The 27,232-nt window shown below is 39.4% G+C and overlaps 1 protein-coding gene across 4 annotated transcripts in view; it reads left to right on the forward strand.

Annotated features, from left to right (window-relative positions):
* The first annotated feature begins 1,985 nt into the window (after positions 1–1,985).
* The window catches only part of LAMA4 (laminin subunit alpha 4), a 107,799-nt gene continuing 82,552 nt past the window's right edge, over positions 1,986–27,232 (forward strand). Inside the window, exons 1-3 of one of the 4 annotated variants that reach the window (XM_062572630.1) lie at positions 1,986–2,564; positions 19,933–19,956; positions 25,314–25,415. In XM_062572630.1, coding sequence (XP_062428614.1) covers positions 2,364–2,564; positions 19,933–19,956; positions 25,314–25,415 — 327 coding nt within the window. In that variant the 5' untranslated portion in view covers positions 1,986–2,363. Of the gene's footprint in view, positions 2,565–17,066; positions 17,255–19,932; positions 19,957–25,313; positions 25,416–27,232 lie in introns of those variants that run through there. The other 3 variants (XM_062572633.1, XM_062572631.1, XM_062572634.1) reach the window with 3 other exon arrangements.

The raw sequence follows: 27,232 nt of genomic DNA on the forward strand, positions 1-27,232 counted from the left end.
AATACCTTTTGAGAGGAACCATTTGACAGAGTCAGTCTTTTATCTTCAAATATTGCACTTACTGAAACTACCCCAAAATGCTGTAGTGATTGATAATGCATAACTTCAAAACTGTGAAAACTTGAAGGAATATCTTTTCTTCTTGTTGCAATGCAATCCTGAAAGAATTGTAGCTGCAGGCAGTCAATTGTAGAAAAACAGATACCCCTTGTGCATCTGGAATTAAAATTCTTGTTTTCCAGAGCAAAACCCATAACTGCTAATGACTTCCTAGGAAAATTAGCACTCACAACATGAGGAAGATGCTTAAGAAGCCATCTAATCCTTTCCTCCACCTTAAACTCTTTCACTTTCCTTCTTCATTGGTTATTGAATTAAGGAGCTGCTAAATCTTCCTCTTACAATTGCTATCTTTCTAATTACATCTCATTTTCTGCCTTTACCCTTCAGCTTTGGTCTCTATGTGTCCCTCCTGCACCCAGATGTAGCAAGCAGACTGAGTTTTCACCTTCCACATATTTCTTTCTTGAGTTTCAGGTCCAGGAAGACCTCATCACTTAGTCAAATCTTGTCTTTCCTGTCTTTCCAGTTCATATTACTTCTCTACAGACCACTTATTCTTTCCAGATCCTTTTTACTTTAGGCAAGAGCACTTTCCTGCCAATTTTGTGAATTTCTTGAAGACTGCCCACCAGAAGTATGTAGATTGGATTTTCCTGTTCTTCCTCCTTCCCTCCCAAGGGTTAATGAACTTTAGGTACCCAAGCTACCTTCCCTGTGATTTTGTCAACAGATCCTCCCTAATGGCTGGGATCAGATCAAGCAGATTCTCTGCTAGTTGGTTTTTCCACTTTCTGTATCAAAAAAAAGTCTCCCGCATACTTCAATAATTCATATTCCACAGGCCTTGTCCACTCACACTACACCATCTCTGAAAGAGGCAGAGTTTCCTGGTGGTTAATTTCTTTGTAGTCCCCATATGTCATTTATACAGCATTTATGGGCCAGAATCTGTGCCTGCAGGTGGGCCAAAGTCCACAGATTCCCAAAGCACTTTATTTTGCCTTACTTCTCTACTAATTGCTTCCTTGGTTCATAATATTTTCAGTCAGAGAGGAAGAGGAGGCAGGAGGAAGAAGGAATCAGCTTCCAGAATGAAGCCTGATAAAACCAATTTCTGCCTGGGGTGAATAAGTACAACTGTGTTACAAATCCCTGAAAAGAGGACAGATAAAGGACTGTTGACTCCTTATCTGGAATGGTGCACATCTGTATAATTATATCCCGACTTTGTCTGAAAATCTAGGAAAGATTACTGCATTGTCTTTCTGAAATTGCAGTCTTAAAATTAGGTTAGCTGTGAGCAATATATTCAGCTTGCTTCATACAGTGTGAGCCTTGTTACCAGGGCCTCACAAAGCATCTCTTGAAAAAGGAATACAAGATGCTCTTTGTAAATAAAGTTCATGAGTCTGAGTAATGAAGTCATTTTCCAAAATTGCAGTGAACGATATTCTTTTTCACGAGCCGGCAAGAAGCTGAGAGGTGGGCTTGAAGGAAAGGATTTGAAAGAAGCCTGTTAGAGAAACCACTTACCCTTATTAGCCCATGGCACAGCCAGGCTGTCTCCCCCTCCTCCTACCCACAGCCTCCCCTCGGCCATATCAAAAAAAAAAAAAAAAAAGAAAAGAAAAAGAAAAAAAGAAAAAAAAAGGATCATCTAGTGCTTTTTTAATAAATTTGGCACCTTTCTGTCTTTCACTGAATGCACTGGAGACATTAAAAAAACAGTCACAAGAGCTAATGCTTCGTGTGGAGCAGTCAGATCGCGTCCAAAATGAGTTGGGGGGGGGGGAGCAGGGGGAGGAAAGGGTGACCTCACTTTCTGAACAGCAAAGTTCGAGTGGGAGGGTCTCGACACGAAAGGTAAAAAGGGAATGATGTGAACATGTGAAGGAAGCCAGAGCCCTGAGCACAGCGTCAGTCTGTATCCTGACAGAGGGAGATAAGGTGGCTGGGGAGCTAGTGGTGCTTTCCTGGAATACAATCTGTGTTTGACACTCTCTGCTTAAGTACTGCCCATCTGTATGTTATTGAGCTGGAGCCTCTGGGGAATAAGAGGAACCACAGGCACAGAGAGTGAACGAGGGAGGCAGCAAAAGTGCTTTTCTTCCCTTCTTCTCCTTTTTTCTATTTTTTTTTCTTTTAAATAAGGATCTGGTTAGACTGCCTTGAAGTGCCACATCTGGAAACTGCACGCTGAAAGAAAGTTAAAATAACTAAACCAAGGGGGGGCCGATTGCAGAAGAGGGTAAACAATTACTAAGACGCTAGAAGACCACTGCTGGATGTAAGGGGAGGAAATGGCTTTGATCTCCGCCTGGCCCCTTGTTTTTCCTATATTATTCTTTTTGAGATGCTTCTGCTCCAGCACAGCCTCGAGTGAGGGAGGCGTTTTTCATTTTGACATTGAAGGTAGCTCAGCGGTCAGCGCACAAGAAGCCACTGATATCAGAGGGCAGCAGCAGTCAGTAGCTACTGGAAGTTGGGTGCCTTTTGCCGAGGTACAGTAACTCCGTTCTCTCTCTAGTGTCTGCACTTCTCTGCTTTCATCTGTCTGTGTTGAAGCTTCCATCTGGTTAACGTTAGCTTAATCATTCGATCCTTAAAGTGATACCGGAGATTTTTGTGGGGGGTCGGAGACGTTGCGTTTCAAGGCTAGAAAGATACCGTTCAAACTTCAAAATATACACATGCCCTGCCTGCTGTGAGCTGACAGCTGCTGTACTTTACAGTAAGGCTAGCTTAGCACGTTTCAGACTTTCCTGCCAACATAACTAAACAGGCCTGTCCAAACAGAGCTATTTTACAAGGGTTAATTGTCACAACACTTTTCTGTTTGCCTTGTACAGTTCCTGGAAATTTAATTCACTTAAATTTCCAAGAAGAATCTTTCTCTTGGTGGCAAACATTGTACTGTAGAAGTTTGTGTTTTTTTCCCTTAATGCTATCTCCCTCTAAAATCTAAAGTTCCTTTTATTGATGGGAGCAAGGATAATAAATCAAATGTGCATAGGAAACTGTAGAGAAAACACCTGCAGAGATTTTAAGCCATCCAAGAAGTATGAGGTTGGGATTAGTGACAAATTAAATTAGAGAGTTATGAGAAGTGACTTGACTGTGGAAAATTTTCATGCAATCCTTGTGATTTGAGATTAGTTAATACTCCTGATTTTAACAAGGCTGCATCTGGAATGAACTATTCAAAAATACAGCTTGAGTAAACAATAAATTACTCCAGCATACTCTGAGAGGGGGAGACAGTAATAATGTCTCATGTGTGGGAGATGTGAAGTAGGAGGCAAGTTGAGTTACATAAGGTCATGGGAAGGGAAAGAATAGTTCTGCTAGCATGACATCCAAAAATGAGGTGAGATTAGCATAGCCATGTCACCATAACAATATCAAGATCACATTCTTTTATATCACAAGACTAATATTTCCCCCTATACTCCAATTACCAGAACTAACAGCCATGGAAATAAGTGTACAGAGTTGCACAGAAAAACCTCTCAGACAGTTGGGGTTACCCCAGGGCTGGACAGAGACCTTCCCCACATTGTTGTGCTTCCAAGCAGCTGCGCAATCTCAGAAAACGCCTTCCCATCCTGTCAGTGACTTGGTGTGAAACATGACCTGTGTGAGAAAGTTGGAACCAAAACTCTGCTCTGCTCAATGTAGAAGCTCTCAGGAGCTTGCCTGGGCTTGGATGGACTCCATGATGTGGGATGTACATCTCTTCCCTGGCCTGGGATCAGCCCTGAGAAGCTGCGTTGCCACCTGTTGCTTACTAAATGGAAAGTCCCTAAATGAAATGCGTGATTTAAGAGCCAAATGGGTTTTGTTGCTGGATTTCAGAGGACAATGGGCATAAGGAATTAACAGCCTTTCTAGATCTGATTGTGTTGTACAGTTTTTCCAAAGACACATTGCACATTGCTTCACTTTAATATATTAGATTCTATCTTAGAAAGTGCTGTGGGATGTACTGGCCATTACATAGAAACAGCATTTTAGTCTCTTTCACCTACCTTAGTCATCCCTAAACTTTATTTTGCACAATATCTGATTTAATAGACTCACTAATTATTGTTTGCTCAGTTCAGTTCAGCTCCTGCAATGGCAGCCTTCAGATCACTCATTATGACTGGATGCTGCCTGCTATAATCATGCCAAGGACCTTGACTGGAAATACAAAGATGAGGAGGAGGGCGAAGCCAGGATTTCAGGCTCTTTCCCCACCTATAGATTTGCTTCCCTGTCATGCTTCAGGGCTGACCTTGGTGGCAATTCCAAAGAAGCCCAGGAAAATGTTCTTTTGAGATAGGGCTGATGGCTCTGCTGCTCTGAGAACCTGCTGCCAATAGATTCATGTATACTGTTAACAAGAGCTGGGAAAGGTTGTTCTAAATCCAGAGGCTAATGCAGTGGCTAAAGAATGATAGTCTGACAGTTTTTCACCTGAGGAAGGAACATTTCCTCTACTCCTCAGAGAGTTTCCCCTGCCCACAGCCCACCTACCCTGGGAACAAGATTTATCACAGCAGTTTGAAATTAGCCTTTTTTTTGAGCCTCAGTTCTTAACCCACAACTCAGAGTGAACCACAGTAAAAACTCCCTTACACAGCACTGTTTGATTCAGCTCCTTAGTCTAAATATTGACTCAGGCCTATAATTCTCCCAAGCAGACAGAGGCTGTGAGTCACATTGAATAGTGCCAAATTATATAGGGAGCAGATTTGTGAGGCAGAATTACAGAACCACAGACTCGCTGTACATAGTGCTTCATAGTGGACTGTGGTGCCAGTCAACCACAAAGTTGAACATGCTGCCATAAAGCCAGAGTACACATCAGGAAAGTCAGAAATCATTACTTTTGATCATGTGGAGCAGGTAGGGGGACAGCATTTGCCCTACATATCATTCTGCTCTACTTAATGTCTTCCAAAATCTGAAAGGTCTAAAATAGATTTGGTGAGAGTTTCTGCCCTATACCTGGTAGGATGTTCTTACATCCTATTGAACGTATGATGTTATGAACCTATAGAAGAATAAGAGACCCCAATTGATGTAAACAAACAGATATTAGTGAATATTTCTTGGTTTCCCACTCCTCTTTCTTTTCCATATTTAGCAACCCTAAATCCAGAGAAATTTGGAGGTGTGGTATAAAAAGTTCAGAATTAATGTACATGTGGCACTTTCCACAACTGAATTTGAATAAAGGCTCTTTATGGCAGAGAGAAGAGCACTAACTACATTTTCAATACTATGCTAATATGCTGTACCCACTCGTAGAACAGAGCACAGAATTCAGATGGACTTCAGAGCACATTTTAGAAGAATACAAAATTAATATTTTACTCTATGTGGATTAAAAACTGTTTTAGTGGTTGGTCTCAAAAGCATATGATCATACTGAGCAATGCACTTCTAGGATCTAGGATCTCCCTAGGAGATTTTTGCAAGGGGAGTGCTTGGATTTCAGTTGGTTAACATATAATCTAGTAAGTTGGTGCCTGGCTGTAAAGCAGTGTTTGCATGAGATCCAGTCCACCTAATTTTGGCATATAAGATGTGCCTAATCATCATGTGCAAGCTTAATCAGGCTCCATATTCAAGTATATGCCTAAAACCCCTATCAATGACACCAGGCTGTTAAAGCCTCTAATTCCTACTGGCCTCCCTTAGAGCCCCTCAAAGAAGCGACTTTCCTTGTAAATACTGAGTTGGGTACTCACTTCAGGGCTACTTCATTGATCAACTAAAGCCTGAGGCACAAAATGTAGGTGTTTAAATTCATTGGAGTAAGTTCCATACAAAATAATGGCCATACTACATTCAAAACAAGCACTAATATGACCACCATCTAATGTACAACTAATGTATCCAGCTCTATGCCTGTGTTTCAAGAAGAATGCTCATAAATTAATGAAAATGCTTCAGAAAGTATCATGAGAAGGACTAAAGTGTTGAGAGTTTAAAGATAACATTGCAGAACTCAGATCTGTTTAGCTCAGAACGAAGTTATGTAAAAAACTTTGAATGTCTTGTGTAAGCACCTACATAAGCAACAAAACTGTGACAGGGTCCCCAGTCTAAGAAATGAGGATCTAATATATGCAGCACTTGGAAAAAAAAAAAAAAAAAACTAGAAGTTATTCACACATTTTAACTTCTAAAGTAGTTAAGCACTGAGCAATTTATCCAGTTGTGTTGGATTCTCTATCAAGAGGCAGATCAATATTAAAAGCACTCCATGAAGTACCCACATTGCTTGTGTCCTGTTTCAAGATGATTAAGTTCTTTGGCTCACAATGCAATAATAGAGAAAATGTTACCAAACTGAAATTGTGATGTGTATGGGGAGATAGTGGGAGGGAGAAAGAAAGTGATCAAGAAGTGCTGGATCCAACTCGCCAATATAACCCAAATGCATTTGACAGCATTATGTTAGAGACTGATTTTCAAAATACAGAAAGATTAGAATATTTTACAAGGAAGATAATCAGAGATGAGAGAAAAGAGGATTTAAAACTGACAGCTAAATTTCAAATGAAAGCTAAGAAGCTGAGTGGCAATCATCAGAATTCTTTATCAGGTGTAGGCTCACATTTCATGTGTTAGCTTGAACATGGCAGAAAGAAAAGGTGGTGGTGAGACACTTCTGTTTTTGATAAGCCAGAGACAAGACTGAAAACCAGAAGCTAACTGCTGAGAATATTTATATCCCATCATCAAATACATGCCTTTAAAAAAAGAAGTAGGTCATCTGGATCTGGAGCCTTCCACTGTCAACATTCAATGTTTGTAAATTCCACTGATATGATTATTTCAATTATATAGCTGAAGATTGTTCACAGATAGGAACACAGTTCCTTATGAATATTAGAAGAGCAGAACGTCTTAGGTAAAAATAAGCAATGGGAGAAGAGCTCAAATATTAGAGAATATGGCAAGTCACTCCCTGGAAATTGAGTATAAGGTGATATCCTGAAGATGGCTGTTCTAAATTCATTTCATTCTGATCTAAATGACTACAAGAGGTTCAAGAAGATAGCGGAGAAAGTCCAGCACAGATCAGTGTAGGAAGGTTTAATAGAAGAAAGGTAAAAAATTCTGTGAAGACACTTGCCAAGCAAGGAAAGATCATTTCAAATGTCCTCTCTGGGAAATGAAGCAAATGATGAGAAAGGAAGCAAACTAAAGCAGAAGACAGACAAAGGATAGGAAAAAATTAGAGCAAGAATGAGATTATCTATAGCCTGAAGGATAAAGAAAGGACCGAAATAGTTCGGATAAGGCAGGAAGCCAATTCCCAGAGCGAAGGAAGGCATGATATTGTTGGATGGATGGAAGAGGAAAACTGCTTTCAGCAGTAGTGTTTTTAGCTCAGGGGAAGGGCAGAGAGGAAAAGAAGTCCTTTAAAGGAAATAATGATCATAGTCAAGGCAAAATTAGTCATTTTACTATAAGAAACAGTAAGAGCTAGAAGTTTACTGTTGGAGCTTACAAATCAAAATTGTATGTTTGACAATCATTTGTTCCCACCTGACTTCTACCAGCAGCTGCTGATCTAACTTACCAAAAGCAATAAAGATATTTTAGGTGCTTTCTTTTTGGTTTTCTAAAGGGACAAGCACTAATTAGCAGAGATTCCCTGACCAACTCACCTCTCTAGAAAGGCTCAAGTTAAATATCTAAGACAGAGCACTCAAAAGTCTTAGTCTCTTGTAAACAAAGACCTCAAACTATCAAATTGCCTTCACCTCTTCCCCCATAAAAGACTTGGAATGGAAAGTCTTGCAGACTGTTGAGAGAAAGCACAATTTGCTCCTTAGTTGTAGCCTTAATCTGTTCGAAACAAATGAGTACTGAAGGAAGCAAGAAGATCTAATCCTGAGGTGTGAGTCAAAAAGGGGTTTAGATTGACAGAAATCTTTATATTCTTTCAAACTAAAGGGAACTGCTTCCACCTTTGAAAAAGCAGATCTTTGAATTATTTCATTTCAGTTCCTTAAGGTTATGTTAGGTTAACTCCCATAATGGGCAGTCTGGATTTCTAACTGCTGTTTCTTTCTGGTGTAACAAGGTTATGTTCTGAGAAACATCTATTAGTGAGGAGGAAGTTTTAACTGCAGATGTTTATGATTCCAGCTTAAGTTTCTCATCAAGGGTTTAATGAAAATCAGCTGCTAGGACAAGAGCCAATAGACCCCCAAACCTTTCAAATCATAGGAAGCTGAAGTGAATGGAACCAAAGGACAGAGCAGATGAAGAGTGGGAAATGTTCTCTATTTCAAGAAGGTGCGTAAGACACAGTGACCAGAACAATGCAAGTCAAACTTTGCTGTAGCTTGTTCCCACAACGTTTTGGGCAAGCACCAGCAAAGTGCCCCAAAGCCTATTCAGGACTGTGAGAGCCAATAAAAGGCATTTCATGCTCACTCTTATTCATGACATGGGAAGCAATGACAGAATTAAAAGTCTAGTTTTTCTAAGGGGCATGAAAAGCAATAAAAGAATTGTTTTCTGAAGGAGGTAGAACTTGCTCTGATTTAAACTGATAACAAATACCTACAATTTGTGTTCCAGAGTTGTGGAAAGTTGGTGGTTTCTGAGTAATATGCAGCCAGTCACTGATTATTTACAATTTGCTTCTGGACTTAGATTTCAAGCATCAAAATATAGACACATTTGGTTGTTATATTTTAATTGCTCCTCTTGAAAATTTGGATCTGATCTCCATTCATTTTCAGAAACAACCATCCATAGGGATGTTTGGACTGTACATCCTAGTGCAAGATTCAACAACTGCTGAATGATATTGAATAAATGCTGTTATAGCTCCATGGTTTTTGAATTATGATTCTTTGTCATTAATGATCTCAGAGAAATTGTTCTACCAGTCAGGATGCATACAGTATACATTTGTCAATGCACACAAAGATTGATAAAAATGAAGTAAATACGCTTTGTATTTGTTGCTCCCAGTTTTTAGCTGTATTGTGCAATTCTTTAGAACTACTATTTTGAGGATTTCTTTTTTTAAAGACAAACTACCAAGAAAGAGTGCCAAAAGTCTGGTAATCATGAGTTACTAAGATACCAAATATGAGATCAAGAATAACATAGGTTTGTGAAAAATGTTTTAGAAACTACTATTCTAAGTTTATAAGATTATAAGCAGAACTAAATGTTATTTTATAAGCTCTAGCATGTGTAAGCCAGGCAGCATGGGGAGTCCACACCTAAAATGTTAATTTTAAATGTAATAATTAATGAAATAGTGAATAAAACTAGAGAATAAAAATAATCTATCTGTACAATCAACCTGCAATGTGATCTGCAAAAATAGTCATTTTAACTAAGATTGGAGGGCTATGAATCATTGCTTAACTGTGTCATCCTAACAAAAATGAACCAAAATGAATGTATTCAGCCTTCCACTATTGGCATCAGATGGAGGAAACAGCACATAGAACTAGCAACTAAACCAGAGCATTTCTGGACAGTGTAGTGCTATGTTACCACCTGTGAAGTCCCATGAAGGGACTCTCCAGTGGCAAAAGATGGGGAGGCTTATTTTTAGTCAAGGGTAACACAAGGACAATATGAGCAAGGGTGGCCCACTGTAGATTTTCATCTCTCAGCCTGGATGAAGGCCCACAAAGAGCCTGCCATTCATGAATCCTTGCTGCTGTAAAGAAGAGGAGCAGTGCTTCCCCTTCCTAGCTCCAGGGATGTTTCCTCCAAACACTCTGTAGAAACAAGCATTTTTACAGATAATATCTGCACCAGCACCAAAAGAAATGAACAGGCTGGGTAAAATATGGGAAAGCCCTCCTGAGCTATTTAAATCCTACAGACATAGGTGCTCTTTAAAGCTAGCACAGTCTGGGCAGTACAGGCTGGGGAGGTCTTGGGAGCACCAGTGCCTAGCACAGATTTGTTCATGGGGAAATGAGCAGGTAGAGCCTAGACATGGTGTAGAGTCAGAGGGGATTTGTGTGCTGTGCCCAAATTCTTGCAGAGTGGTAGTGGCCTTTTCTGTGCGTCCCAACTCTCACATCAATGGAGAAGATTGTCTGTAGAGACTCTACAGTATCACTAAGACACCAGATTATTACTTTTAAGTCAGCTAGAAATAGGGACTTAAGTCAGTAATCTTTGAGAGATAAGGAAAGAGGTTGATAGTTTTTTTTCATCTTGATCTAGTCTTACCCTTCTTTGAGCCAACAACCAATTTCCTCATTATCCAATCATGTCTATGATGAAACAAGCTGTGGGCAGAGAGGCAATGAGTGAGGGGGAGAGGTTATCTCTTCTCCCTCGTCCATTCTGACTTAAATACACCTTTCCTCTCTCCTTTCTGAGCTCAGCCTCTGCCTGCCTCTATACACTAGTTAGATACCACTCCTGGGTATAATGCTTGTAGCACAAATTTAGCTATGCCAAGCTGTGTCCCTTTCTTCTTTCTTCCCACGTTTCCAAAGCACTGGCACCATCAAGGGAAAAGCCATGCTGGGAGCCTGGAAATATGGCACCTTCAACTCAGCTATCTTCAGTAGCTGTCTGGTTTATCCACAGTATGGGCCATCCTTAGGGATGAAAAGTCTGATGAAAACTTTTTTCTTTGTCTTTAGTTTTTCAAACTATAGCTTCTGTTTGATAGTCACAGGCTTTTAAACCAATAGACTCTTGGTGAAGCAGAACATTATATGTCTCAACTGTGATTCCAGAGTTCACAGAGTTGCAAAATTGAACCAGAAACAAATGCTAGAGGGGTTACACTATGGAAATCAAAGGAAACTTCAGTCACCTGTGATGCCATACCCATGATTTACCCTCTCGGTTTTTAACACTCTCCCATGAGCAGAGCAACACCTGCTTTAAATGCCACTTGTATTTTTATCCCTTGAAAATTTTAGTCTCCTATCTGGAAATCTCTGGGTCACTGTGGTTTGTCAACTGATTATATCTCACTTATCTGGGTGACTCAGGTGGTGAAAGTATGACTCAGCCCGCACATTTCATATGAGTGTTTTGTGGAGACTAGGTGGAGGAGTTAACGAAGAAATAAAACAATATTATCTTCCCTTTTCCTGTAAATCTTTTTTCCTTGAATAAACTTGGCATTTTGTTTGAAAGAAGAGAATCCAATAACTATCTTTCCAAATGCAGAATTTCTGCGTGCCACAGTGAGCATCTGTAACAGTAAGATTTTTACTTAGTGGCTGTAGTAATAAGTACATTAAAATGGAGCCTGGAATTAATCTCTGATCTTTAGCCAGCTTCGCAAACAGCTAAAACCTTTTAGCCCTTCCCCTTTCTGGAGAAGAATGCCTTTTAAGCAGAGGCTTTGTCCTTCCCACTGTATATGGAAAAAATGACTACGCACTTCTACAGAGAATGCCTAGCTGAGAAATGTTTATGTTGGATCCAATCCCATCTCTAAATCACAGGGCCTGTTGCTGAATGGCATTTTGTTTTCCACTTGGACTGGGGAAGGGGTAACAGCCTGGAAATGTTTTCAGCACAGGAAATTTTTCAAAATTAGATACAATTAGTTAAGGTAAGAGATAATGTTTTTCTACATCAAGCCATCTAGCTTTCAGCTATTGCTTCTTTTTACAGGAGATACAGTTATTCTGTCACTATTACACAGAGGCATGCACAAGCAGAGGATTTTATCTATAAGCAAAGCACCTGTTTTCAGTCTTAGCAGTCTCCGCCTTTTTGTGTCAAACTATCAGGAAGACCTCACCATCATAATCCCTTTTTTTTATCATCATCTAAAATAAACTTACGTTTTGCAGACGCTGATGAGCTGATAGCTCCTCAGATTATACAAAAATTTGTCTGAATTGCAGGGGTAAGTCAACAAGTGATGTTTTCAAATGAGTCTGCTATTAAGTTAAGACCTTATCTTGCCTCCTTTACAGCAACTGATTTTTTCTCAATAAATTCTGAGGAGAGCTCTACGCCTCAATATATGTAAATGATGGAGACCTTACAGTGTTTTGTTGTTGCTTGCTTGCTTGGAAAAACAGGCAAACTTCAGCCATTGGGGATTTTCTTTAGCAGCTGTTGACTGGCAAGGCACGGTGTGACTCCAGAACAGCCACAGCACTGCCTTTACAGATTGGGGCGTCACCAGGACACACACACAAAAAGGGGCAATATTGACATTGGTGCACAGTGGACAAAAGAAAGGCACTACTAAGAAAAAACAAGGCTTCATTTGCTTCATCACTCATTGAACAGTTCATATACTGAAAAAGATAATGGGTTCAAAAGTAGTGTCACTGTTTTTTTTCCCTAATCTTTCAAGATCCAGATTGCTGAGCTTCATAAAAAGAGGGCATTTCAGTTCTAATGAGCATTTAGTATCACTTACCTAGAAGACCTTATTATTAGGTTCAGTTGTCCAGAGCTATGACAAATGCATGCAGGAAGGCTTTAATTTTCATTGAACGTACCTCATCTTAGATTTTAATTTAAAAAAACAAAGTTTTCAACAATATTTTTGTTTTTTTAGTGAATATTTCAGCAGCAAAGAATTTGAGTTCATACTTGCAAGTTAAGTAGGAAAAGAAAACAGAAAGCTTGTTATTGTGTAATTCATGTAATTGTTTTAGTCTGTAATCTCATTAAATGTAATTAGAACTAAAATACCTGTCTAGATAAGTGAATAAAAAAAGATTACCAGCTTTGTGTCCAAAACTCCACACCAACTTTTAGTTAATTTCTAATTCGCAACATCAGTAGAGCACTGGAAGCAATAAATACTCCACAGCTAGCAATGTCAGAAGTTTAAGAGAACAATACAGTAATTTAATGTACTACACCAGAGTACTTATTATAAACTCTGTCAGGAATATTGACTAGGAGACTGAGCTAAAGAATGTGTTCCTCGCAGAAATGTTTTTAAACTTAAAAATAAATTTATATCTGCGAATCACTAATTTGCATATGGTTTCTGCCCTTTAAAAGGTAAATATGGTGCAGTGGCTTTCTGCATGCAGACAGCTCTCTAACAGCTGTACTGTCCCATTAACTAGGCTAATTAACTGCCTAGCTATGATGTCACAGACAGAATTAATTTCTCCGTAATAATAGTCAGACTGTGACCTTTCTAGTTCAGAAGAATTTGATGCTGTAGAACGGAGGTAATGAAGGCTTATAGGAATTATAAATAAAGAGTGGAGGCCTAAGGGGAAGCTGGTGAGCGAGCTTGTTTGTTTTTAATTCTCTAGGTTTGTCAGGCTTCAAAGCCCAGATAAATCTGGCTAAAGAGCATCTCTCTTTGCAATGAGTTTGATGATAGAGTGTAGCCAGTTGACTGGTAAATTACTAAATTCTGAGTGGTTCATTATGCAGAGAAAGACAAAGATCCCACTGAAATGTCGCTTCATAGGGATTTACAGGTTCAAGCACAAAGAGAGTCTTGAATTTGTTACTACTCAAAGCCTGGGAATTTTAAACACATTGATTTCTTCAGATGATAACTTAAATTAAAGTGAAGTATGACCTTTCCTAGAAAGGGCATTATCAGGGCATTTTTAAATCAGATATATTTTAACTTCAAGGTTGGAAGCCCTCAGTGCAAAATCCTCCGTTTCCAAGACATAGTGTAAGACACGTGCCAAATAAAGAGAAATGAACAGAGCAGGTTAAAAGGGGAAGTTTTCAGCAGAAGCAGTGAAGCACAAGGGGTAACTGCTAATTGTTCCTTTAGTAGAGCTCCAAGCTTCATTTGTTTTTTCAAGAAGATAAAAATGTTCTAACCATTGTTTCTAACAAAATCAAAAGAAAATGCTTTGAAAGATATTTTAATCGAAATTATTTACTATATCAAATAGATTTTTCCATATTTGTATTTCCTTCCATTTATGAAGAAAACAGAATGCCTTAAATGTCTTAAATACCGTCCTATAAAGTTAGTTTTACTTTTTCATATGAAATTTTAACATTGATGTGTATTTTCAATTCTTTCTCCTTCTCCTTACCCTCTTTGACTAATCCTGTTCACATAGCTGGTATGCTGTGGCAGTAAAACCTTGCAGATCACTCATAAAAGTTGCCCTCAAATACCACAGTATAGTTCAACTCCTTAGAAAGGATGGAGAAAAAAAAGAGGAGAAAGGTGGCACGATGCCAAGCAGGGCTATGTAAGTAAGCAAATGACTCTAAAAGCTGGTGGTTTAGTTGGAAGCCAAAAAAGTGCTTCCAGCACAGGATTAAAAAGATTGGAAGTCTTGGATGTGGCAACAGCTTTGTATTCACAGCAGGCATCTGAAAAGAGCTAATTATGACTACCAGAAATGTCTGCCCTTATGGGGATATTCCTAGTGATTCTGACTAGTTCTCTCAAAAGACATGAAGTTGTTGACTTGTTCACAGTTGTGGACCGCATTCTAGTTGTGAACAGTAGAGCTAATGTTAGTGAAACGCAGACCGTTTTCACTGGATGTGCTGTCCTGGATTAGACACCAACACAGAGGAACATAGAACCCTAAGCAACAGATCTGCCCATTGTGTACATTGTCCAAGAACAGGAAAACTTCCCTGACTCTAACAAAAGAGATAATAACTGAATAGGAGGATAATTCAAAAATGGCCTGAAAGCATGGGCACAAATAGTAATAACAGTTAATATTGAAGTAATTGTCAATATTGATTGAAAAGCTTTTATGTGGCACTTCCATCAGGATGTGCCAAAGCCATTTCCAAAAGCTATAGTCATTATGCTATTTTATAGATGGAGAAACTGAGGGAAAGAGTGGTGCTCAAGGTCATGCATGAGCTGATGCGGGGCAGATGGAGATTGGAAACCTGCCAGCATAATGTTTGGATATGCCATTAATAGAAACAGTCCAAGAGAGCTACAGAGGCCTCCCCCAGGATGGGCCAATGAGTAATCATCCCATCTAGTTGTCATTTACTGTAAGACAGTTTAAGTGACATTCAAGCCTGGTCATCAACAAGAGAGACATGTAATTCAGACAGGACTAAAAGGTAACCTATAAATGAAATCCGGAGTGAATGCATGCTATAAATATAAACTGAGGAACCATGGATTTAATTAATGCCTCACTATATATAAGTGGACCTATGGAAGAATGCTGTCTGCAGCAAAATCCTCACTGTAAAAAGTATTCACTAAGCTTTTGAGGAAACTCAAAGCTACACAGATTTCTAGCCATATGATTGCAAGAACAAAAGATTTACAACTTCATAGTCCAAACCAGAAAAGAGCATTTGGAAAATGGATGACAGGATAATATCAGAACTGTCAATAAGCTTGTATACAAAGAGACCAAGGACACCTTCTAGAAATATCTTTTCTCTCCTACCTCAAAAAAACCAGAACAATGCAGACGGAATTTGATTAGACAGATTTTAACCAAAGACTTGCACTTCACATAGGATTCCTGTCCATCAGATCCTTTGTTCACACTGACTATGCCTAGTCAAGTCAGACATAGTTGTAGAAATGGCAGGTTGGAGAAGTAACAAAAATCAAATATTTAAATAAAGTCACCTGTAATCTCAGTCATTTCAGCTGTTGAGAGATAGAGCCCGCCCTCTCAAGCTTCTCTCATAGTAGCTATTACAGGGAAGAGTCTACGAGTGTTGTTCTGATTACATATTGCTGGCAATCTTGTGAACAGTCTAGCGTTCATGTGTAGAACAGAAAAAGATAAAGTTATGAGGAAGAGGAACAATGCTAAATAATATTAGAAGCACAGTTTTCATGCCATTAGTGGTGACTATTCTACCTTTTTGAAAACAAGAATCAGGAATTTGAGCATATAGAGTTGTTCGGCAGCATTTGATGCTGGGTTCAATTGATTTCTTATCTCCTAATTGTAGAATGTGGCTAGACAGTCTTTCACAGCAAGCTAGGCCAGATAGGTAAGGCAAATCATCTGCTGATGCACACTGCTCAGACATTTTACATGATCTACTGTAAAATACGCATTGTCCTCTGGAAATAGCCAAAACCAGCACAGTCCTAACTTTTACCAGTTGAATTCATCCCAAAATGTACTTATTAGAGTTCTTCAACTGCAGTGAATATTTGGTACAAAAATGTTCTCAGCATCCAAAGCTAGTGTTGGAGAGCTAGCCCCAGTGAGTTCCTCATGCAGAAAAGTTCAAAAGCCTAGGATGTAAGATAGTAATGAGACCAGCACATACTGCCTGGATGGGCAGAACATGGGACAAACATGAGGTTTGGACAAAACTTTGTGGAAGTTAATCCCATACCAAAAGCAGAGCTCCATTTCCATAACTTAAAGGCATGTCCATGTAAACTATTCAAATCACAGTATTAATTAATAAATACTGTATAAAATAGTCTGGTAAACTCATCCTCAGATGGCTCCAGTGCATTTGGCCTATGCATTTGGGAAAAAAGGGAATGCATGCAAGCTTCTCTCTGCTGACCCCACAGAGCAAATGCAGTTCATAGGTTTTCCTGTGAACTTCTGAGTCCATTCAGTGACTCAAGGACCAAGGGAACAAGCAATATGTCTGAGTCAGTACCAAGATCCTGCAGAGTGAATACAGCTACATCTTTTCCCCCGCAATAACTTTGCCCATCCCCAGGTACACAAACACTTTTGTGATCCCCCTGCAGTTTCCCACTCCTTGATACTCCTAAAAACAATGCATGCCAAATGTTCAAGCCAGAATTTAACCTCTAGCAGTTAAGCATCTTGCCTGGGGTCACTGAATGCCCACTATGTAAGAATGTCAAAAGCCCAGGGCTCTTGAGTGGTAGACTAGTTCACCAGTAGCACACGTCTGCACTGAGCTGCAGTTGCACACAGCATGTACTGTATATCTGCCAGATTTTATTTTTTGGCAACAAGCGCGGAAGGGTTTGTCCTGCAGGTCACAGAAGGCAGGAGGGTCAGGACAGTGGGACACAGTGTTATTACAGCTCTTTCTGTTTGCAGAAAGTTTCCCAGCAGACTCAGGAAGAACTAAATCTTCGTGCCTAAGCTTATGAATAACGTATATTTGAACTAGGCAAATGGCTGAGGAATTTGAAACGTCGTTACTCTGCTCCCAGGGAGCAAGAAAACTATTCAAACGTCCATCATTCTACAACTAGGATCCCATGCTTAAAAGGACTGGGATTCAGTTATGCCATGAACTGAACAGCAGATGTGGGAGGCAGGTGGGTGCTCTCAGTACTTTCTTGCTGAATGAAATACTAGAAGTAGACTCGTGTATCTGTCTGAGGTAAAGGAGATTGCTTTGTTATCATTTAGTTAAGACTTTCCAAGCATGATAAACCATACAATCTGTGCCCATCCAGAGTGGTTTTAAACTGAGATGCACATGGAGTCTAACACTTCGTTTATTGGGAAAGTAGAATTTCTAGGGCCGCAAAAAGTATGCCTTTTGGAGGGAACTATAAGTGTCCTTAGAATGGGGTCTATGCTGCTTTCTTTGCTAGAGCTTTGCTGTGCTGCTGTCTGAGGAGCTTTATTCCAACCACCAGCTCTGCCGATTGTTTGAGTCACTCACAGGAGTCCATTTGCATCTATACTGTGCAATTACAAGCTTGAACCAGAAAGGAACATGACAGCACTAACATGATGGCAGAAGTCAGTTTTGCTCTCTGTAAAATGGGATAATCTTGTGTCTCACAGGCATGGATAGAACTAAAGTCACTATGTTTGCAGTGAGCTCCAAGTGTATCAAATGGCAATACAAAATCTTAATAATAATTGTTCACAGACTTCTTTACTAAATATTTTTCCGTGTTGTCAAGCCACCAAGTTAAAGTGGGACTGATTTACTGTCAATAACGAGATCAATTTTCAAATGGCAAATGTCCTGTGGTATTTTAAAATTCTTCCTAAGAATTATAGCTTTGTCCAAAGGTATTAGTATATGTTTATGCCTTCTTCCCCCAATGGAGAAAAACAGTTCTCAGAGATGGGTTGAAAAGATTTTGCTTGCAGACTCTGAGTGCACAAGTATTCTCTGGGGAAGGTGGTTCTAGTGCGGAGTAATATAATACAACTCCCTTGGAAATCTGGCTGTAAGTATTAGAGGAGATTCAACCCAGATGAAGGGAAACCACCCATGATCACACTGTGAACTGGCCAGAAGCAAGCGAACTCAAACCTAGAAACAGAATTGCCTGAGCCTGTCAGATGTCCAGATTTCCTTTAGATGCATCCACTTTCTCTACCTAAACATACTGTCTGGGAGAACAGACCACCAGGAGCCTCTGCATTCCTCCAAAGTCTGGCAGTTTGGCCAGAGTTATGGCACAGCAGCTGTGATCTGGACATTTCTACACAGCACAGCACACCTAACAACTGGGATAGGTTTCACCTCTCCCAGACTTCATATGGAATACACACTTCTACACTATAGAAGCCTACTACTGAGGCAGGCCTCCAAGCCTCCCTTTACAGCCAATAGAGAGCAAGAGGCACAACTGACTTAGATTTTAGTATAAAAGGAATTACACTATACCAAGGGAGTCTAGCTGGCTTCTTCCCATGTGGATGTCTCCACGTGGTTGACTCCTGCCTTGCTGTGGTTTGGGCTTCCTAGACACACACTCCTACTGCTCAGCTGTGAAGGCTGCTTGCCAGAATGCCCATACACCAGCACAGCCACAGCTGTGTTAGCACAGCACTGCGCTTGAGGCAAGGAGGTCCTCTGGGATTTGACCTGGGTCTGTCTTCATTGCCAACATAGACTTGCCAGGTGGGATTTGCTGAACACTGAAAATTTGGCATGCTTTCTGTGAGTGCTTGATAGGGAATTGAGTACTTCTGAACATGAAGTCCCTATGCAGGTGATAAGGACCAGAAATCTCAGAAGAGTCCTGTCTACTCTAAAGAAACCAGAAGGACTTGGAATAGCATCAAAAGTACAGAAGAGGATGGCTTTTCAGCATGAGCCAAATAGCACTTGTTTGTCTAACGTTCTTATTTCCAATTCATAATTACATAAAGTACTGAGAGATATTTAAGAAGGAAAATATCTTTTATTTTTAGGAAGGGCAGTAGGCTATTTATCTCCAGTTAGCCTAAGCGAACAATCTGCAAAAAGCCTCAGAACTGGGGCTGCAAATTCCAAATACTGCTCATAAAAAAAAAATAAACAAAGACAAGCATGTTTGGTTTAGGTTTGAAAATATCCCCAAGGAGTAGATGGCTGTTGTTTCCATGGCAATACCATGCACTTCCAGTAGACCAGTGTATTTTATAGATCCACAGGTTTTAATACCAGTGGAGGATGTTTAGATTATTTATTCACTCCAGTATAGCAAATGATACAGAGCTTCAGGGAATTAGTACTATACTAAGTCCCAAACTTCTGTTTGGTTAAAACATACCTTCCAGAAAAACATTTCTTCTTCTTGATTTGAAGTTATCAGGGAATGAAGAACCCATAGCTCCACTCAGCAATCTGTTTTCATCATCACATTAAAAACTTGTGTTTTATTTGCTCACATGTCTGACTTCGACACGTATCAATGGCTGACATGATGTCATTTCATGTTATACCACAGAAGCAATACTCTTCCATTTTCTTCTCCCTGGGCTCTAAGTCTAAGCTTTAATAATGGTCAAGTACAATTTGTCTTCTTTTCTTCTGGGGTTAAGGGGAAAAGGACAGGGGGGAGTTTTGAGCGTCCTGCACTTCTTAAACTGTTGATCAATCAAGTAATAAATATTAAGATGCAAATAATTCACAATATATGTCATAATTCTCCATAGGTATGTTTCTACTGAGAGATAGCTTATCACATCAAACCCCATAGTTCTCATTACTAAGACTCTCTTAAGCGTATGTATTCTGACAGTATTTTTACCACCTTTACAGGAGAGGTCAAACTGCAGAAAAATGGTAAGCTCTAATGCATGAAAGATATTTACGTACATTGAACCTATGTCAACCTATGCTGACAAGTCCAATGAATTTGCTGAACTGTCAAGATAAAATAATATCAGTAACCATCCGTGTATGCTATTGACTAACACCAGAGGGCAGGTGATGAGACTAGATTTAGCTCTCTTTCATTGGGGCTAAAATAAAATAATTTGCATTTGCTAAGGGTTAAGAGCATGCTCAAGAACATTTACAATAGCTTGGCTAGAGTGCCATAAGTTATGCTACAACCATTTGTCTAGCCTATAGATATACCAACATGTGTATGTGTTACCAGAAACCAAAATAAATGTTCATTTTTGCCTCTTGGAGTCCACGACTACATGAAGTACTAGTGTTTATGACTGAGGATTAAACTTTATTTGTATATTTACAAGTAGACTTAGGATATTAGGTTAATTAAATTAACTCTAAGTTGATCACAAGTGCATGAGTTTATAGTATGCAAATGTGACCAGGCTGCACTTGCTTTTACTGCACTGAATTGACCTTTAAAATCAGAATCTACTAAGTAATACCCTAATGTTTGATCTTTGCCTCTGTGCCTGAACATCATGCAGCCCGCTGAGGATCTTCTCAGACCTGGAAGGAAGCAAACCTTTTGCCTCTTTAACAACAGAGAGTGTGACACCGTTGGACAGTTATGACTGAGTCATATATATATATATATGAGACTAAACTTACCAGTGACCTGGCAGATGATACACTGTGGCTGCTATTCTTCAGCTTCAGTTCCCCAAGTGCACCAGTTGTCTCTCCTTTTACAATGTTCCTGGAGGCAAACATCATCTTTATGCTCTGAGTTTGTCCAGGACCAAGCACAATGGGACCTCTGGAAAGGTCATGAGTGTGATGAAAACGACAAAGATAGAAATTACTTAATGTAGATCATTTAATGCTGGAACAACATCTCTCCATGTATCCCTAGCACTCAAGACAAAGCTCTGAAAATAACAAAGAGTACTGGAAATCCTTTTGGGCAGAATAAAGAGTCCCTTTGTTCTTTTACATATTCATAGGAAAGTTGCAAGCTCCAAAACTAGCTGAATAAACATCCCATGTTTTCTAAGCAAGAGTTAATGGCTCTATCTGCATTACTGAATAAGGTAGATTGAAGACCTCTTAGGAAATTCATGCAAGTAACATAACACAGCTCATGTCCATATGCTTAAACTTTTTCCTTGTTTGTCCAGAGAAGAGCAGTACCATAATACTGCCTTGTGGGAACATCCACTAGCAAATGCCGTGCTCTGAGCTGTGCCTTGGCACTGTTAGGAAGCAAAATTTGGCAAAGGGCAAAATCATGGCAGAAGATAAATCATTAATCAGCATGGATGATCTAAGACAGTGCCTGAAGCCACACTTTGCCCTTCTCTAGTTGGCTAATATAGATGTAACCACAGAGAACATTCTGTGCATATTACCAGCACAGCACTCCATTTTGGGAAGAGCAAATCAGCAGAGATTTGCACACAACAGATAAACTTATCATGGCATGGCTTAAGAAATCCTATCAGGGAAGGAATGGGGACCTGATTCTGCCCTCAGTTACTCAGGTGCAGATCAATAGCAGCTACAATAAAATCAGGGGAACTACCTGAATATAAGTAGGAGAAGACTCATACCCTGTGCGTCTGGATTGCCATCCCTCTTCAGTCCTATCTTGCACTCATGCCATCAGAAGGGTCCAAAGCAACAGAATAGGACTAAAGGCTCCATAGTGCTTGCAGTAATGCAGCTGGTTTCTCTTTTTAAAAATGTAATAATTAAAGCCAGGTGCAAAAAAAAAAAAAAAAAAAGCATTAAGAGCGTAAACGATTTTAAAGGGCTCAGCAACATTAGATTGGACTTTTTGGACTGAACTGGAACAAACATTGTCCCTCAGGCAAAAGAATGACCCTAGTATTCAATAATTATGAAGACATAATTGCTAATGCAGACTTAGCATTATGGCCCACTAATCATCCTCACCATTCAGAAAAGGCCAGTGGGTGGAAATGTTGCTCACTCAATTACCTACATAATGATTTTTCAGGGATGGTATTTCCATTTTGTTCTAGATCTGTTTGTGCTCTGTGTACAATTATTTTGTGCTCCCAGAACATTTGGCCATTTGAATCCCTCAATTATCTCAATAATCTGACACTTCTTTTTATAAATATAATGTTGGCTCATGCCCTGGAACATCTAACAGATCACTCCATTATCACTAATAGGGCAAGGAGCAACAAAAATGAATTAGAATAATTGAGAATGCCTGAGAAAACTTCTGAACTCAAAGGAAGCAGTTTAGATCCAGTTTTCCTCCCATTCCCACTTCACTCATACCATAGATTGTCAGTCCCTCATTTCTGGTTTAAATGGATGCAATTGTGGTTTAAAGTAGTATATTAAAATAGTGATTATCCGTACTTTCCAAGCTGTTGTGATGAATTGGGTAGCATGGGGAGATAATGTTTCCAAAAAGCACCTAGGTGACTTAGGAGCCTGCATCTCATTTTCAAGAGGGACTCTGATGGCCAAAGTATCAAAGGTACCTCAACTTAGGACAGACATCTCAAGGGGCTGAGAAGTGTATGTGGTCAGAGCAGGGGTATGGTGGCTTCCAGTGGGCTTCAGTGAAGGCCGTACCACCCTGCCCGTACAACTGTTACCAGTGAAGTTGCACTGAATTGGACCTTACTTGCTACTGGTAGATTAGTTAACTACGCGAAAGCTCACATGTTGAAATCACACTTCTGGTTGCAGTGCAGACTTACCTCTAGCTTAACTCTAAAGGAGATAATATTTATGGCTGACTGAATAATTTACACACACACTTGTACATTTTAATTGTCAGTATTCAGCACTATATGTCAAAAATGATTCTGCTTAGACCTGCAAAAGCAAGAAGGCTTTTGGGCAGACATTAACAGATCAGCTATGACCACCCACCAGTTGAAGGGCATCAGAGAACAAAACATGCCTTAGATCTGTATGAGTGGAGAGAAATATTGCCAAGAAAGACATTGGGATAAGAATCTGTTTTCAATTTAGAAACTAATTGTCTCCCTTCCACAGTGAGTATAATTATTTAGCTGAAATCCTTAGTCTGGTGGGAGCCAGTCATACACTTCTATGTTAAGACTAAACAACAGAAAGAAATGAGCAGGACAAATGGATAGCATTTCTGCTGTCCCAATGTGGCTATGGTATGAAGGGTTTTCCTCTCAGGAGCTATTATCTAAGAAAGTGTTTCCAAAGCAAACCAGATAAAATATTGTTTATAAGAATGGTAAAGGCAACTGAGTTTTCCATTTATGTTCATCTCAGCTTCTTGGAGCTCTTTGGGATAAGACTGGATTAATGATTCATTTTTAAACCTCATTTTTAAAGCTTGGTGTTAGTCATCTTATAAGATGTGTTATTTTCCAAACAAGCAGCTAATCTGGCTGGATAAAAGTCTCTACTCACCCCCGAGAATGGAAGCTAACAGATGAATCTCAGGATTGCTGCCTCTTGCTACCCAGCTCCCCACAACTGTATCTACAGCACCATGCAGACATACTACCTCAAGTCTCAGAAGCAACGTAGCCATAGCACTGTGCCATAGTTAATTAGCTACAGTCACCAACAGGGCTGGTTAGGAATATTACTCTCAAGCTAGTTTTGCAACTAGTGGAAGCATCACTGCACAGTGCTACTTTCAGTGCTATAGACCTACTGTTCATATTATAGCTCGGAATGGACATGAGAAGAAATGGATAGGCCGGCGCAGAATATAAATCATCCTTTTTTCCAGGGCATCTCAAGAAAATGAGGGAGAAGGAGATGCAAAGGAAAACTAATTAAATCAGTACAACATAATTAGAAGCCTCATAGCTCACACAAATGCAAAGTATGTGAGACCATGCCCTTCTGATTTGCTAGATTTTCCCTCTTTTTACAAGAATAAGGGACCTCAAGAACCAAATGAGACACAAAGCACTGGAGAGTCAGCCATAAAAAATATTCCAGGAAAGCCTGGCATATTTTAGGCTATGATAATCACCTCAACGATAGGCTTTCTAAATGATAGCAAAAAGAGGGTGTGGAAAGTAGTTTCTGGAGATCTAAATGATATGCTACGGCCTTCACATTTGCTCTGCAAGCAATATGGCAAAAGTTATGCAAGGGTAAGTGCTCTAGGGTCCAAAAATACATAGGTCTGTGGGAATCTAACATCACATATAACACAGAGATTGCTACGCAGACTGAACAAGTGTCACCTGAGTAACAGAGATTGCTCCTGAAATTTCCATGTGCACATCTCACCAATGTAATGTGTAATAAGGTAGAAGTTCCTCAGTGGAAAAGCAGAAGTTACACCTGGGAGATAGATAACTAAAGCAATCCTCTTTCTTTTTTTTTTTTTTTTTTTTTTTAATTCTCCAATCTTAGAAGGACATTCTAATAGCTTTGTTATGTTATTGTTCTATTTAGTAGTTGAAAGAAGGTGATTTAGATATTTATAATCTTCTATTTAATTTCAGTAAGCGTAGTTATCAAAAATGCTAAATGATATACACCAGGTACATCCACACATTCAAGAACTTACAGGAAAATTTTACTTTTCATACAGTCTGCCGCTTCTATTTATTATTTCACCCGAAAAATAGCTGGAGGACTGCAGTATCTCTCAGGGACTGATTACTTTCTGAAATGACAACAGATTTTAGCTGTCATATCTTGCTAGCCCTACAAACAGACAGACAGTGAAGTGAGGCACACGCCTCTGCTGTGAGAACATCTCACAGCAGCCAGATGGTTTTCGTTCAGAAGGGCATTGATGTGTGTAGATATGTTCCAGTCTTCCCTAAGATCCTCCTCCAAAGTTCATCAAAACTAATACAGTTTGCTCTTAGTAAACTTCCTAAAGTTTTTCCTTTTTTTTTTTTTATGTAAAAACTGTTCCTTTTCTATTAATAAACCTTCCTTGCTGAAAACCAACCATCATTTCTAGTTAGCTTGTCCTCTCCAGTACGAAGTGGAGTGAGAATCTGCAAGCTCCTCACCGTCTTGCAGGCACCTACTGAAGGGCAGGGGGCAGGAAATGAGGCACATGAAGGAATGCTGACAGGTTAAATAGTGTAAGGAAAAAAAGCAAGCATCAGGGCAGAGTGTAAGAACAAACTCAAGTTCAGTAGTGTGTGTGTGGTCTACTAGGATGGGATTGTGTAGTGTTCTCCGGGGAGACCCAACAGTTGTAATTTTTGCTTTTCCCTGCCTCTTAGCCAAACCAAACTCCCAGAATACATATGTATAGGAAACACTTTATTTTTATTTTCTCATTGCAGGGATGCCAAGAAGGATTTTACCGTACCAGCTCAGGAAAATGTTCTCCTTGCAGCTGTAATGGTAATGCAAACAGGTGCCTTGATGGATCTGGAATCTGTGTGGTAAGGAAATCCTGTCCTCTCTGCCAGCCCCTCACTGAATTATGAGACTTTTTATTTTAATGATAACATGTACCCTTTCGTGCATAAAGTTTCACATGAAGGAAATATTTTTCAGGAAAACCTGAGCAACTGTGGGCCATGGTCTGACTCTTCTATTAACTCCAATGTTGAATTTCAATGTGCAACAAAAAAAGAGTCTACCTCACAGGAGCTTTTTGCTGAAGGACAATCATAAGCAGAGCCAAGATCAAAACATTAACAAGATTATCCTAATAAAATTTCATTCTCACTTACCTAAATTACCTCTGCAGATTCAAAATATTCATGTAGTATTTGGAAGAGCTGGGGAGACTTTTTAGTCTATCAAAAATATGATTTTGTATCCCCCTGAAGAAAAATATATAATTTGAAACACCTTTCATTCTTCCTTTTATGAACATAGTGCTGTGTATCATATAAACAATTTACAACGATGAGTGACCCCTGTGAGTGTATATACATGTGTTATCCATAGTAATTCTGCTGCATGGCAGCCTCCTGCTGTGAAGTAACAACATGAGGAGGCTGAAATAATACACCAAGGGAAGAACATGTTGAACTCCAAGGTAGTATTATAATTTGCCATATGTTCGGTCTCACTCATTATCAGCTAATATAAAAAGCTGTGGGTTAGTATTAGAAGTTGATCACTTGTAGTTCCAGAACAAAATTTAATGCAGTGACACTAACTCAATTACTAGGGGGCAATCAAAGCAATAATACACTAAAAAAAAGGAGGGAAGTTAATACGTATAATGTATCTGAAATACATAGAAGAGCTAGGCATTAGTGTATTCTTTATAAGCCTATAAAACAGGAGTAGAGCCTAGAGCTCCAAGTCCTGCCCTGAATTTATTATGTTACATTTGACAAGCCATAAACCTTTGCCCTCAGTTCATCTCTTCATAAAATGGCCTGCTAATTTTCACTACTTTGCATTGCTGCAGCCTATATCAAGTTTGCAGTTACACACATACATAATGCCATGTTCCATGGCATATTTCTTACCAATTTTATTCCCATGGGAGGAAGACAGTACAACTGTTCAACTTAGGGACAGTTAGTATGGCTTGGCTGCTGCTGTGTGCTTGGGTTTGGCTAGTGTCTGCAAATGCATATTGGCTTAGTGTTTTAATACTAAATTTTAAAAAATGGCTCTACATTTAAAAAATGGCTCTACACTACCGGGCATTCCAAGCTATTCTCATTTCACATGCACATAGTCCTCATGGGAATATGACAAGAGGAAACTTCTTATGGAAGATTTAAGAACAAGAGAGAGCATTTGACAAGTATCTGCTCCTGGCGACTCCGCCAGAGTTTGTCTAGAGTAGAATATATGAGAGAGGAAATGAAATCCTCATTTAAAAATATAAAAGAAGACTTGTTTCCTGTCTTCTACAAAAAGAAGACTGATGTGAGGAGCTGGGGACAAAGAAAGTTGCTAATATCAGCAGAAAGTAATCTGAATGTATATATGTATTTCAGACTCTCACATTTATCTGGGACACTAGACTGTCTGAACTGAGAGCTAGTAACTGATAGCTAGTAAAGGACTAAGAGAGAAACTGCAGGCTACTTCCTGAGTTCGTATAAGCCCCTGCTCAGGCCATTTACTTCTGAATAAAGACGAATAGAGAAAAGGCTTAAAGGAAAAAAGAGTGAAGGAATAAAGACGAATAGAGAAAAGGCTTAAAGGAAAAAAGAGTGAAGAGGAAAGAGAAAGAACATGGTGCAAGGAAACAGAATGAAAAGGTTTACAAAGGTGTGATTGCATA

The sequence above is a fragment of the Rhea pennata genome, chromosome 3 (genome assembly GCF_028389875.1).
Source record: "Rhea pennata isolate bPtePen1 chromosome 3, bPtePen1.pri, whole genome shotgun sequence".
Taxonomy (NCBI): Eukaryota; Metazoa; Chordata; class Aves; order Rheiformes; family Rheidae; genus Rhea; species Rhea pennata.